At 43.0% G+C, this 14568-nt stretch overlaps 1 protein-coding gene across 1 annotated transcript; it reads left to right on the forward strand.

Moving 5' to 3' along the window:
• Positions 1-1613: 1613 nt before the first annotated feature.
• LOC125881013 (uncharacterized) lies at positions 1614-10628 on the forward strand. Its single transcript, XM_049563929.1, has 6 exons — positions 1614-1959; positions 4459-4548; positions 4638-4803; positions 6481-6891; positions 9492-10184; positions 10273-10628. The coding sequence occupies exons 1-6, from the start codon at positions 1817-1819 to the stop codon at positions 10315-10317; spliced, it is 1548 nt and encodes a 515-aa protein (XP_049419886.1). The 5' UTR covers positions 1614-1816; the 3' UTR covers positions 10318-10628.
• The last annotated feature ends 3940 nt before the right edge of the window (positions 10629-14568 follow it).

Raw genomic sequence — 14568 nt, forward strand, 5'->3', positions numbered from 1 at the left:
ATAATATAATGAGCATAAAAACAGTTTTCCTGTCCCACCTGACCTCTCCTCTATAGCGCCACCATCTGGCCAGCCATTTTCTACAAACAAATGGGTCCATTAAAAATCTAATGTGCAGATTGTAACTGAATTTTCTGAACACAACAACAAAACAAACAACACAAAAACACTGATGTTGATGAAACGCCACCTTCAGCCAGTAAGACCTTTGTATTGTGGGGTGTAATGGCAGTTGTAGCCTGTAGGTGGTGCTGTTTAGTCCTGCTGGACTGCTGCTGCGACCATATTTAGATGAAGGGTGGAGCGTCTGAGAACTGACTTAGATCTTGAGAGAGACGCTGAGAGCACCGAGCCGCGCCCTGCTGTACGGTCTATTTTACTGTAATGGGACCTTCATTTACAGAATGATCATCAAGTTGTGTTGAAGAACACTTGAAACTAGTGAGTGAGACCATAAACTCACAAGGAAAATGTTTACTGAGGGAGAAGTTGGCTCAGTTTGTCACTGAAATACAGTCTTATTGGAGTCGCCCCCTGCTGGCCATTAGAAAGAATGCAGACTAAAGGCACTTCAGCATTAACATCACTTTCCAGACATGAAGATAACCTCTTGATCCAAACTGAAATATCTCAACAACTAGTGGATAGATGGTCGTTACAGATATTCAGGTTCCCTAGGGGATGAATCCTGATTCTGATGATCCTCTGACTGTTCATCTAGCGCCATCATCAGGTCATAATAATGTGTCCGATACTTTGGTTTATGACCAAATACCTGCAGAACTAAAGACAGTCGCATCAGCCTCCGCTGGATTCTGTTTTTACTAATAATTGGCAAATGTTAGCATGCTAACAAGCCAAGCTAAGTAGCGAAAACAGCGGGCGTAGTCACTGGGTCACTTTCCAATGGATTTGTGGACTCCCTTTTCAAAGCCTAGAGTTTGGTATTTTGGCCTTTGCCGAGCACTTGCCGAAACTCACGAGGAAAAATGTTTACTGAGAAGTTGGCTCATTTTCTCATTGACCTCTATTCAATTAGTCTGGAGTCGCCACCTGCTGGCCATTAGCAAGAATACAGGTTTAAGGCAGCTGAGCAAAGGTTTCACTTTTCACCCCTTGATCCAGAGTGAAATATCTCTGGAACTAGAGGATAGATTATCATGAAATCTGCTACAGTGATTTGTGTTCCCCAGAGGATGAATCCTGTGCCAAGTGACGATCCTCTGACTGTTTAACTAGACCCACCATGAGGTTAATACTTGGCATTTTACTGTCTTGATGAAAAAGTGGATGGACTGCTGTGGGATTTGGTTCATCAGGTCAACATGTTGCTGAGACTCTGGTTTATGACCAACATACCTGCAGAATTAATGTGGCTCCAGATGTCCGAACGGACGCCACTGTAAATTTGAATAGTTGACGTTGTTGGGAAGGGCTGAGTGAGCTTATGAGACTGTGAGATCAGATTTTTGCACATGCAAATACACGTTCACGTTCCTGATCCTATCATCAGCTCCAGCACTTCCCACACAGTCTAGCAGTGGAAAAACTAGTTCGGCAAACAAAATAAAACAAACAAAATAAAAAGGTACCATGATACTGAGCTGTTAAAGTTCAATCTGGGAGCAGGAAGACAGATAGTGAAATGAAACTGGCAGCCCAACAAGAGTCATTAGATAGACTGAAACAATACGACCATTCAGCCCAACAGAAACAGTCAAATGAGGCACCTCGTCTTCCTCTAGAGAGGCATCTGAGCAGAGAGCATGCACACTGAGCTCTGTCAGCTCCTGACACACCTGCGAGGACGGAGAAGATGTCGGCTGTTGATCTTCACATGGATCCATCAGAGGGAGGCCTGAAGGAGCTGGTGCTGAGGTGGTTCACTGAGACTCAGGCGCCGCTCATCGTCAACAATGGAAACTTCCCTGACTGGTTTCAAGGTTTCGCTGCAAGAAAGTAAGAACAGAGTTCAACCACTGTGGTGACCGAGAGAAGAGAAGTTTAGATACACTGATGCACAGCAGACACTTGTTTTGACTCTGGTGGCTCTGACAGGTTGTGACTTTGTATTTGACTTTATCTGAATAGATTTCTGCAGCTTACCGTCGATCATTCTGTTCTTTACATGTTTGTTTATCTGTTAGTTTCAGGCTGTAGCTACAGAACAGTAACACTGAGGTGGAATCTAACATGTGCATTTATTCAAGAACAAATATAAGGGAAAATCTGAGTATTTCTATTTCATACAACTTTACTCAATTCAGAGGGAAGTATTGTACTTTTTCTGCACTAAATTTACTTGACAGCATAAGTCACTTTTATTACACTACAGCATATAACTCACTGTTATAGATTAAACTACCCAGCAGGATATAAACTAGTTAAAGGTAGCTCCACCTCGACCACAACAGTAAAACATTGCTTGCACATTAATACATCAGACGTAATCATCCAATAATCTACTATAAAGTATTATAAAACTCACAGAGTACTTTTGGTTTTGCGTATGTGAATTTTCAGTGCAGGACTTTTACTGTAATAGAGTATTTTTTAAGTCACATTTTGCTGCTTAACCCAGTCGCTGTAATAAATGCTGGCATCATATAATTCTGCAAACCACAGACATGTTACATTTGTATATAATTATGGAGAAAGTTTACGTTTCAACAATGCTGTGGTTAAAATGTGATTAGATTTAGGCAAAAAAAACAAAAAACACATGGAGAAGGTCATGTTTTGGCTTAAAATACCCAGCTTTGGGGCACAACAATCCGGGCAGGACAGCAGCAATGTCTCTGCAAAAAACAACCACTTTAGGAGGCAAATTTATTCAATATAAAATAATTCGCAGATATTATTACACTCCAATGAGACTCAACAGAACAGACCTACTTAAAGATGATCCATGTTGGAAACGCAGAAAAGAACGTAGCACATATATGCATGCATTATGGGAATCTCTTAGGGCTGTTTCATAGTCGACGCACGCAACGCGAGCAAGCGACGTGAACAACGCACTTCCTTTCATCGTCAACTCATTGACTATGAGCGACGCGGGCGACACTTGAAATCCAATACATCGCTCGCGCAATAGGAGGTAGCAGATACATCTGTACATTCCGGCTAGCTTGTACTGCTATTTTATTAGAGTGCTGTCCTGTACTGTCATATAAATGGGGGTGTGCCCATACAAGTTCGCAAAGTTTTTCCTCCTCGCCCGCCATATTTCATTTTCACGCATCATGGCGGCCAATGCATCTCGATGCGTCCCAGTGCGTTCGTGTCTGCGTGCCTTTGCACTGACTATGAAACGGCCCTTACGTTCTGGTTTATATTGGTAAATGAATGTGAACTGCCCACTTTGTCGAGACATCTCCTCGGTGACAAAACTGTCGTACTGAATTCAACTAAATTTGCATTTAGAATGTGGAAAACTGTGATTCACTGATCTCCAAGCCTTATAAGTCTTTATTTGTTCTCTCTCTGCACTGACGATGAGTCGTAGAGCTCCAGGCGTCGACCTTGTTTGGCCTCCAGTTCTGATTTGCGCTAATGTCCGGAAAACCAGATAGCTAGATCTCAACGCTGATCGGCGACACAGTGTCACATGAATTTCTTACTCAAGTAAAAAAAAAATTCAACTCACGCAAGTATGCAATTGGCACAAATTTTGCGTCACCAGGTGCAAATTTGTGTCTACTCACATCTTTGCATTGACTTCATATGTAACTACACCAAACACTCACTTTGCATTCACTTCAAGTCTGGGTACTATAAGGGTCCCACCCAGGAGTTCTACCAAGAACCATATTATATCCCAAGTGTTTCATCTAGATCACACCCTGACAGATCTCCATTTTAAACTATTTGAATTTTTGAGGGTGAAGATCTTCTAACACCAGAAAGACTTCCTGAATGATTGTTTAAAGCATCAGCAATCCTTCAGGAGGTCTTTCTTTCAAAAGGGGTTCTTTGGATGAAAAAAGGTCTGAATGACACCCTTAGTCTTATAAAGAACTCTTAAAGAAACCTTTTTGCAAAGCAGCGTTAAAACACTCATTTCTAAGTGAGTACAGTTTGCTAACATTCACCAGTCTGTAGTTGTAAGACCTCAGAGAGTACAGACCTGAGTTAGGATGTGTTTTATTTCTTAACTCACTTATTTCAGAAAGTTGAAAGTAGTCTTGCTTTAAGGAAAGAAACATAAGATAATGGACTTGCTTCCAGATGTAACAGCAGGGTTAATAATCAGTGTATCTGACAGGATCGATGACTCTGGGTGCAACAGGAATGGATGTATCATCATCATCAGGTCCTTGTCCACCTTGTATGTCTTTTATTTACTCTCATGTGCATCACTCAGAGGAAACAGAGGTTTTATGACACGGCAGCGGTATTTTTAAACCTAATTTGCCTGTGACTGTTCAATTGGCTCTGTCTCACTCTCCACCTCAGGGACACGGAAGATCTGCTGAGAGATAAAGCTCTGGGCTGTTTTCTCATCCGCCTCAGTGACAAAGCCATCGGCTACATCCTGTCCTACAAGTGAGGCGAATCAAGTCTGTCCAGCGTCGTTCTGTTGCTCCTTTACTGCCTCTCTGATTTATCTCACTGACCGTGCTCTTCCTCCACAGGGGCCACGACAGGTGCCGCCATTTTGTCATCACCCAGAATCAGGATGGACAGTTTGTCATATCAGGAGACTGTCAGACGCACGGCAGTCTCACTGAGCTGATAGAACATTACAAAGTCAGCCCCATCCAGCCCTTTGGAGAATACCTGACCTCCAGCTGTTATGAGGTGAGGAGCAGTAAGTTATAATGTGTTTAACTAAAGGAGTAGTTTGTTCTGAGTGTTAAACTTTAAATGCACCACTTTTGTTCAGGCTGAAATTAGAACAACTGTTTGATTAGCGATGATGGTCATGGTAACTTCAGGGTGAATCCTAATGACTTTATAGTGGTTCCCAGAGTTCCTGTGGAATACGCTTCTGTTTTCACAGGAAATGTAAAGTGTCTGTTCTTTAGAGACACGATGTCTTTTTGTAAATAATCTTACAGCAGTGGTAAGACACCTCGTTTTTACGTTTATTTCCTTGTGCAACAAAAGCACGTGATTAGATTAAGACAAAAACATCATGGTTTGGCCCTATATTCATGCGTGGAGTGAACACCGGACACCCGGGTCAAAGTGCCATCTGCCCCATTGGGACTTTCCAGCTTCTTATGTTGCACTGTCAGCAGGGGCGCTTTAAACTGACGCCGTCTAGCAGCGTTTCAAACTAATGGCGTCCAGCGACGTTACACACTGACGTTGCTGTGATTGGCTAGCTCTAGCCCTGACCATGACCTCTTTGCCTTAACCCTAAATGCCTCCAATCCATAGACGTATTTAGAGACCTGGATAAAGCGTTGGAGGCTCTACTTCTGCAGTATGAAACTGTGATAATGATTGGTGCTGCTTTACTGGGCCCAGTGGTGTGGTGGTAGTTGATGAGGTGGGTGTACTGCTAGGTAGGTTACAGAGGAGGGAGTGGGTCTACTCAACTATATATTCCTGTAAACGGACAGGAAAGGACGTGTGTAAACTCTGTGTACCTGTGTAAACCCTCCACTACACTGCTGATTGGGTCCATAGAACAGGCGTACTAGAGACTTCCGCTGGCTGAGCTGGCTACTTCCTGTTTAGCTCTCTGCTAACTTGAATGGGTATAAAATCATTTAATCGTGTGGCGCTTCTAGTCTTTCCAAATTTTATCAACCCGAATGAATCTAATCCTGATAATGAAATGAGTCATTTCGTAGAAGTAGTGATGCTTAAAAAATACATCTACTGAGCCAATGTAAGCCAATGGGAAAGGTCTTTTTGGACCCAACAGCATCATTGGACGGACTCAGCAGTTGTAATTCCACTGTTTGTACCATTACAAAAATTGGCTTCCAAGTCCAGAGCACTTTGTGGGGGCCTGCTCTGACCTCTACATGTCGATGTTATTACCCAATCACAGCACAGTAAGGCGAGACTGGCCATAACACTCCCAGGCTGAGGTGGGGTTAGCCAGAGTCTGTTAGCATGGCTGCAGACTCTTGAAACAAAGACCAGAGATGATGCTGCAAAAGGAACCTTTGAAAAAAATGTTTTTAAGCTGTGACCATGAAATTAAAGAGGTACTGGTCCATCCCTCTGTGTGCTGAATCATTTACTGTTGTACTGCTTTTTTGCTCGACTGCCTGCAGCTCAGTGTTTGATTGCGTTAGTATAAAACGTTATCACCTCTGATATAAAACAAGTCAGTAATTTTAACAACAGTTGGTTTTAATCATAACAGGTTGAATCACACAGTAAAACTCAACGCACTGTTTGGCCAGTTGGTGCATCTGTTTCTGAAAGCCATAACTGTGGGTTTAGTTTGACTGGTGCCTGCATCATTTTCATGTCTCCCTTATTGATGACAGTAACGCTGGTTGGTATTTTCAGGAAGACACAGGTGAGCTGTATGATGTGGTGAATTATAACAAGAAGTCTGGAGTGAGTGTCCAAGCTCTGCGGACTCTGTGGGACAACAAAAATGATCTTCACAGCGACTCTGGCAGTAATCAGAGAAGATCATTTTTGTGGGACCACAAAAATGATCTGCACAGCGACCCTGGCAGTAATCAGAGGGTTCAGCCGCAGAGTGATCCTCCTGCAGCGCAGCCTCCTCCTCCTGCAGCGCAGCCTCCTCCTGCAGCGCAGCCTCCTCCTCCTGCAGCGCAGCCTCCTCCTGCAGCGCAGCCTCCTCCTCCAGCAGCGCAGCCTCCTACAACGCTGCCCCCTGCACTGCCACCTAAAACTAATAGCAGAAAGCTGACAGGAGCCGTGTCTGTAGACACAGTGTCTCTCTCACAGGTATGTATGACGGAAATTTCAACAGATTGATTGTGTTGTTGGTTTGTTGGACAAGTGTGCTGCGTGCAAAATAGTTCTGAGTTCTGTACTTCATCATAAGGTTTTCTTCAGCTCCAATGTGTCTGACACCTTTACAGTGGTGGAAAAAGCAGCCTACACTGGCTTTAGTAAAAGCAGGAATACCACACATTGTTACAAGTAAAAGTCCTGCATACAAAATTTTGCTGACATGTACAAAAGTTTTAGCATCAACCTCTGTATGACTTCAGAGCAGCAACTGTTTGCTATGTAAAGATATAGCGGAGTAATGGCTTCCTGAGCAGACAACAACATGATCACACGTGAAATGACCATGACCTCCGATCACCTGTTATGTGGTGGCAGCATGTTTGGGTTTAGGCACCAGAACTTCTTGGTTAGAGTTAGAAAAAGATGTGCTTTCTTTAAAATAACTAATTTTGTTACGTATGGGATGTAAATACACCGTAAAGTGATGTAATTATGTCACATAACTTGACGTATCTACGTAAAGTTTAAAGACGTCAACAATGACTTTTAGTTTGACATCGCACATGACGAGCAGTCTCCTGGGTGAAAGTCCTGTGTTTGTTTGACCCCTCCGCCCAGCCTGACCTCCTCCTACATGCACGTTCTCGCTCTTTATACTACGTACGGGGTCGTAACAGTAACCACCTCACATTGTGTGATGCCATTGAACCAGGGAATTTGTGTGTCCGCCACAACAAAGGATCCTAATTGAGTTTCCAAATTACAGTGTTTCCGTGGTTCCGGACCGTAATTTTAACACATCGAGCCACGCCCCCTCTGTGTCTCTTGTCATCAAAGCTTCTCTGTACTGAAGTAAAAGTATGAAGTAGGATACAGTTATTCAAAACAGTCCAAGTGCTGTATTTAAAACGTATTTAATTATTAATACTAATATTAATAATTAAAATTTTGGCTCAATCCCACACACACTGTCCTGCTGACACATACTGTGGATTAATCCACTGCTGAAAGTAGTCCCCGATTAAGTTACTATTTCCTGTTTGAGTGACATTTAGTAAAAAGTGCTGTGCCCAGCTTCTTAAGAATATATTCATAACATGTTGTGTTTTTTTCCAAAAGATTTAAAAGATTTATGCCTTCAGGGATTTCAGTTGTGGGAAATTTTTAACTGTGTTGTCTCTTGCCTTTTATTTTATTTTCTAGCTGCGATAACATGTGGAAACAAGGTGGAAACACCCACCCTCCAGTCTCACCTCAGGTCACCCCAGTGGGTTAGCGCTTTATTTTTGAGCTGCAAGTTATCACTGTTAACTATGTTAACACCAGTAGCTGTGCTGATGTCAGTAATGGTGCTAACAAAGCTAACAGTGGTAAACGATGCTAAATAGGTTTTGTGGCTCAAAATTAAGCCACTCACTCACCAGGATGACCTCGGAAAAATGTGTCTACTGATTTACAGACGTGTCTTTCACCATGTAAGTCAATGGAAAAAAGTCTTTGTGGGCTGCAGGACGTCAGGTGGTATAATAACACTGTTTGGCAAATGCGACAATTGGCTTCAAAGCCCAGGGCACTTCCTGGGGGCCTGGAGGGACACTGGAGGGTGGGCAAAATGTTGCCACAGCAACGCCACCATGGTTTGAGATTACATTACATTTGGTAATCACTGAATGAGCGCTAATGCCAGCTAGCTGCCACCTGACCCGGGTGGTACCCAATATAGAGCGGTGGCAGTTAGCTAACCAGTGTAGCATTAATACCTTACTAGCTGAGGTACAGCTTAGTGTTAGTGACTAATACTAAACTGAAGCGCAGTGAAATTAACCTGTGGACTGACATGTAAAAGGTCAAAAATATTCTTGGTGGTTAACGACCAACAGTTAACCACTGACATCCAATTAGCCAATGAGCCTGGAGCTGAGAACAAGCGAGGAGGGAGGTCAGACAGCATAAAGGCCCATTTACGCTCCCTTTACGTATGAAAATGTATACGTCCGTTTCAAACGATGTTACCGTCACTGCCCACATGCTTCCATGCGCCCTTTACGTTGGCATGGATGTTAACCAATATATCCATCAGGAGGCAGCCCAGAGTCAAAAGTTTATGACAACAACAAACTCAAAAACAAACATGGCGACTGTGGAGGAGATATTGATAATGTACCTCTTGCATAAAAGACATAAACAGAGGCAGCGTTGTAGGAGGCGGTGGTCGGTGAGGCTGTTAAATACATTGCGACTAGAGGACGGAGAATTCTTTTCTCTAGTACTGCCGATGAGAGAAATTGAATTGTTATTTCTTCTTCGTGTCTCACTAGAGCTACGTATCAGGTAGTGACAGCAACACTGCCCCCACGGTTCCCAGTGGTACTGCTCCGTTTGGCCCGTATCCGTAAGCTTTATGGAAACGTGCAGAAATACGGACGAAATGAACGCAGAGCACGGACAGAAGGCTCCGTCTGTATCCGGATCCGTATTTAACGTTGAGTTTTGGTTGTTCACAATAATTTAAAGTGATGAGACAGTGCTCCATCTGCTGAGGAGGATCATGGGATACCAGACTGATAACGTCCCATCATTGTGTCTTTCAGGGAGTTCCTCCTGTACCAAAGAGAGGCATCCCTCTGGGCTTCTCCCTCAGCGGATCTCTGCCCGAAACCACATCACATCAAAGTGAAACCCAGACTGACGAGAACAGATCAGAGAGACTCAGAGGAAACACAAACTCAGCACTAACGTCTGACTCTGTTCACGTCGCTGACACCAGTTATCCAGGTGACCTCTGTCCGACAGGGACCACCTACTCTGAGCTGACACAGGTGGAGAGCAGGAGCAGATCTCTACCACGACTCAACAACAGCAGCATGGAGGAGGAGACGGAGTACTCTAACCAGCTCAGCAGTCCCTCCTTCTCAACATCATCATCATCATCTTACTCACCCACTGCGCTGAAGAAGGTCACCTGCCACACCTACTCCCTCCACGACCCCAGAGACAGTCAGAAGCCGAGCAGCTCCAGGTCGCAGCAGCAGGATGATGATGTGGAAATGTCCCGGTCCAACCCGCTGTACCAGACCTCTGAGGGGCCCGCAGAGAGTTCAGCTCAGTCGGCTCAGCAGGGAGATGCCATGTACGCTGAGGTCCCCCAGGGGCCGAGTCCTGCTGGGCTGCATGATAACACCTACGAGCAGATCCCTGGGGAGGCCACCGCCGACCAGGGCAACATGTACGAGTCTCTGGAGGATGTCAAGACCAAGAAGTCTAAATCCACCTGGGGCAAAAATGTAAGCCAGAGAAAATAATCAGAGCTGTCGAAGTTATTCAGAGCAGAAATATATAATTTAACATCTCTTCTTTTTTTTCTGTTTGCAGAATATGAATTGGAAGAAATTCCTCCCTGATTACATGAAGAAATAAAAAGACTCAGCGTGTCCGATCAGCTGGGTTAATTAAGACAGTAATGAATTAAGTATTACAGATAATTCCCTTTTATAAGAACACTAGTCCATAGCCACTGGTAGCTTTGTCACCTTCTACCTATGCCAGTCCTCAATGCCTATGTGCAGTTTCACATAGATTGACCACGTCAGTGAGTAGAAAAACGTGGGACAGACAGAATGACTGACTGACAGAATGACACACTGACAGTTTCCGTGATTATGTACAGCATACCATACCATGACTTAGTCATAGCAAACATTAGAAACAACACCAACATTGGTCCACAGGGGGAGCCACAGCGATCGGTCGCATTTTAGCCATTTTGAAGCATTTTTCTGTTGTTATAGCGCCACCCAGTTGCCAATTAGAGTTCAATTTCTCCAGTCACCTTGAGGCGTCCTGTTCTACATATCTACCAAGTTTAGTAAAAATCCATATGGTGGTTAGGCCTAGATAAGAAATGAGCTCTCTAGCGCCCCCATTTTGTTTGATGGGCTCAATAATGGAGGGGTCCCCTCAGATTATGTGTGGTCATATGCCTACAAAGTTGCGTGGTGATGGGTGAAACCCTTGAGATGTTCTACACCTTTATGTGATGAGCCACGCCTCCGCAATATTCATTGCCTTATAGAAGCTCAGTTTTAGGAAGTTTTCCAACTTTTGCCAAGAGGGAACTTTAGATATTGCTCCCTAGATTATGTTCACCCAGTTTCATGCAGATGGCTCAAACTTCCTAGGAAGAGATCCATTTGAAGTGTTTTTCAAAAAATTCAAAATGGTGGAAAATCTATATAAGCGGAAGTTATGGGTTCTTGAGGCAAATGTGTTCCTCATGAGGAGAGGCATCTCTGTGCAAAGTTTCATGTCTCTACCACATACGGGGCATGAGATATGCCCATTCAAAGTTTGACATTTCAATGGGTTGCTATAGCGCCCCCCTTTGGCCAGTTGATGTAATATTGCTTCATTGGCATCCTCCCATGACCCTCTACCACTGTGCCAAATTTCACATGGATTGACCAGGTCAGTGAGGAGAAACACGTGGAACACACACACACACACACACACACAGAGTTTTTTGTCATTATATAGTAAGATTTGATCAGCTGAGAAAATCATGTAGAATTTAGATGTTTAAACACTTTAAACTCAATATAAACCTAGCAGCAGTTATCATGATGCATTTTCTGTATTTTCATTTGATTTTGAAATGTTTTGTATCTCATGTGTTTTATTTCCAGTTTAATTAAACTAAATTGATTAAGTCTGGTCAGATTTACATATTTGAATCACCTGTAAAATTTCTGTTCCAATAGAGTTGAGTAATTCTAACCTGAATTTAAAACGCACCATCTGAGATGAATAAGGTGAAGTTATGTAACTACAGCTCATAGAATCTACCCAATTTATTAATTAAAGTCAAAACTTTCTGTTATTGCTGTTAATAAATTCAATGTGATTCAAATATGTTGTTGATTCACATTGGCAGTAATTACATAAACTTAATTAAAGTAAATTAAGTAAATACTATGAGTTATAGTTACATAAATTCTCATATAGTCTATTCATCTTGGTTTAATTTGATTTAACTCTTTAAAACCTGGAGCGACATCACTTTTCTTGTGCTGCTTTCAGACGCCTGTCGCAAATAACTCTGAGCACACTGGTGCGATTTCTTACAAAAACCTGGGGAAAAGGCAGCAAGCACCTTGATAAGAAATGAATCACGAACTGAAGAAAAAACAATAGATAAAACTACAGGAAAACTATTATTTTTTATTATTTGAAGTATTATTATTTTATTACATTTTGAAATTATGGTACAAAACTATTATAATTTTAAGTACTCTTTCCTAGTTATTTCCTTATTTGTGTTTTTGTTTTTATTTATTTATTCAATGTTCAAACTGATTTTCTTGTTTTTAATTTTCTTTTTTTTTTTTTTTACTAATTTCTTGCCAATTTATTTGGGTCATTTCCTTCCTCCCATGTTTTTTAAAAGAAATCAAGCCAATCTGCTCAGGTTTCAAAGGTTAATTACATAAAATATATATTTTAATTTTTGTTGGATGGAAACTTTAATTCTGTTCCACCATCACTCCTGAATGATTTCCTGGTCCATCTGCGTCCCAACCCTCACCTATGGTCCTGAGCTCTGGGTAGTGACTGAAAGAATGAGGTCACAGATACAAGCGTCTGAAATGAGTTTCCTCTGTAGGGTGTCTGGGCTCAGCCTTAGAGATAGGGGGAGGAGTCAGACATCTGGAGGGAGCTCGGAGTAGAGCCGCTGCTCCTTCATGTTGAGGTGGTTCAACATCTGATCAGGATCCTCCTGGTCCAGCTGGTAGGAGGCCCCGGGGCAGACCCAGAACACACTGAAGGGATTATAGATCTCATCTGGTCTGGGAACACCTCGGGGTCCTCCAGGAGGAGCTGGAGAGTGTTGCTGAGGAGAGGGACGTCTGGGGTGCTTTGCTCAGCCTGCTGCCCCTGAGACCCGGCCCCGGATACACAGTTGAAAATGGATGGATGAAAATTTTATTTGTAATCAAAATATAAAAACCTGACAAAATAAATGAAGTCATTTCTTCGATTGTAAGATACATGTTTGTATTATTAGTTGTGGGAGTATTTCAGTGATTGTAGGTTGTTCAGTATTTAGTCATTTGTTTATTTTGTCATTGAATCTTTTCAAACATCTTTTTAATTTTTAATTGAATAAATCCCAAAATACTTCATCACTCACTGAGACGCTTGTGTCACTGTTTCTCATAAGCTCATAATTCAGATTTGGTTTATAGATTTATCTAAAAACAGCAAACCAATGGAAACATTTCCAACGTGGCCCTGACAAAAACGACATCAGTGAAAAGACGACCAATTAATTACTTCCCTCTGCTGGTGTGACAGCTGTGACATTTAATGTCAGGATGTGTGACAGCAGAAAGAGTTTGTTATACAGTTGGGAAGTTTTAAATTAAAGCCCGAGGCAGCACAGGAACATGATGACGACTGCTGCTGCAGTTATAACAGCCCACAGGTGATGTGAGGTGACAGTCCACAGTCCCTCTGCTGCACAGACACGTTTCTGCTGATTAATTCTGCTGGAGTCAGACCTGATTGTCCGGTCCAAGTGTGTAACAAGTTTTGAATGATTTGACAGATCAGGGCGTGTTTGGAGGACTTGGAGAGTACGACTGCATGTGTGAACATGTTGTATGAGGCCTTTGTGTCTCAGACGGAGCTCTGTGAAGTCTGATTAATTTCCTCGAGTCACTTGAGTCAGCGTCAGTCAGGTCTGAGGAAGAGTCTGAAAATGTAATAAAAAATCTAGAGGTGTGGAGTCAGAAAGAAGTGAGACCTCTGCAGCCCACTGCTCATCTCTGCTGTAGGCTCCAAGCTGTGATAGCCATGACTAGCATGACGTAGATGTCGGGGGGACGCAGGGGACACGTCCCCGTCAGTATTTAGAAAGCAGGGGATGGAGCAGCCAGACCAGGAGACCGGCCGTTACACCAGGAGAGCTGGACAGGGCCTTAGAAGGGCATCAACCCAGCAGCAGAGGGACCTGTGCTCAGCCCAAGGAAGTTATACAGAACAATAAAAAAAAAAATCTCTTATTCTGATGCATTGATTTTGATCCTTTTTAAATTTAAATTGGTGGAATACTCCTTTAAAACATGCACACAGGTCCAAACTCAGCTCAGACTTTCTGCAGCTCAGGGTTTCACAGTCAGACCTGTTGAGTCCAGTTTCTGTCTGTCAGACTCCCAGTTTCAACTTTTATTCTCATTTCCTGTGGGTGAACTGTCCTCCTCCTCCTCCTCCTCCTCCTCCTCCTCCTCCTCCTCGATCTGAAATGCCTCGCAGCTCTTTCTGAAGCGACTCCTTCATGATGAGTTCTTATGTGAAACTCCATCCTCATTATCGACATCTCAGTCCTCGGAGGAAGATCTCTCTCTTCTTCTTTAAAGGCCTTTCTCCTTTCCTTGAACCCTCTCCTCCTCTGTCCTTGAGGCTTCTTGTCCTGTTGGGGTCACCTCCTCGACACCAAAGGATCCGTCTTCTCTCAGTCTCTCAGCTTTCTCTGCGCCGCTCACCAAACCGCCAAACCTCTGAGCAGATGGATTAAAATACTCTCTTCCTCATGAACGACACTTAAATTTACCGATCCTGAAACACTGGTCTGAAAACAGTTAACTCCATGTGCTTAAAACACTTCAGCAG

The sequence above is a fragment of the Epinephelus fuscoguttatus genome, linkage group LG2 (assembly GCF_011397635.1).
Source record: "Epinephelus fuscoguttatus linkage group LG2, E.fuscoguttatus.final_Chr_v1".
Classification (NCBI taxonomy): Eukaryota; Metazoa; Chordata; class Actinopteri; order Perciformes; family Serranidae; genus Epinephelus; species Epinephelus fuscoguttatus.

Coding starts and splice junctions, on each gene's coding strand:
- LOC125881013 (XM_049563929.1), top strand. CDS start 1,817: ATGTCGGCTGTTGATCTTCACATGGATCCATCAGAGGGAGGCCTGAAG. Junction 6,892..9,491: donor ACACAGTGTCTCTCTCACAG/GTATGTATGACG, acceptor TGTGTCTTTCAG/GGAGTTCCTCCTGTACCAAA. Junction 10,185..10,272: donor AATCCACCTGGGGCAAAAAT/GTAAGCCAGAGA, acceptor TTCTGTTTGCAG/AATATGAATTGGAAGAAATT.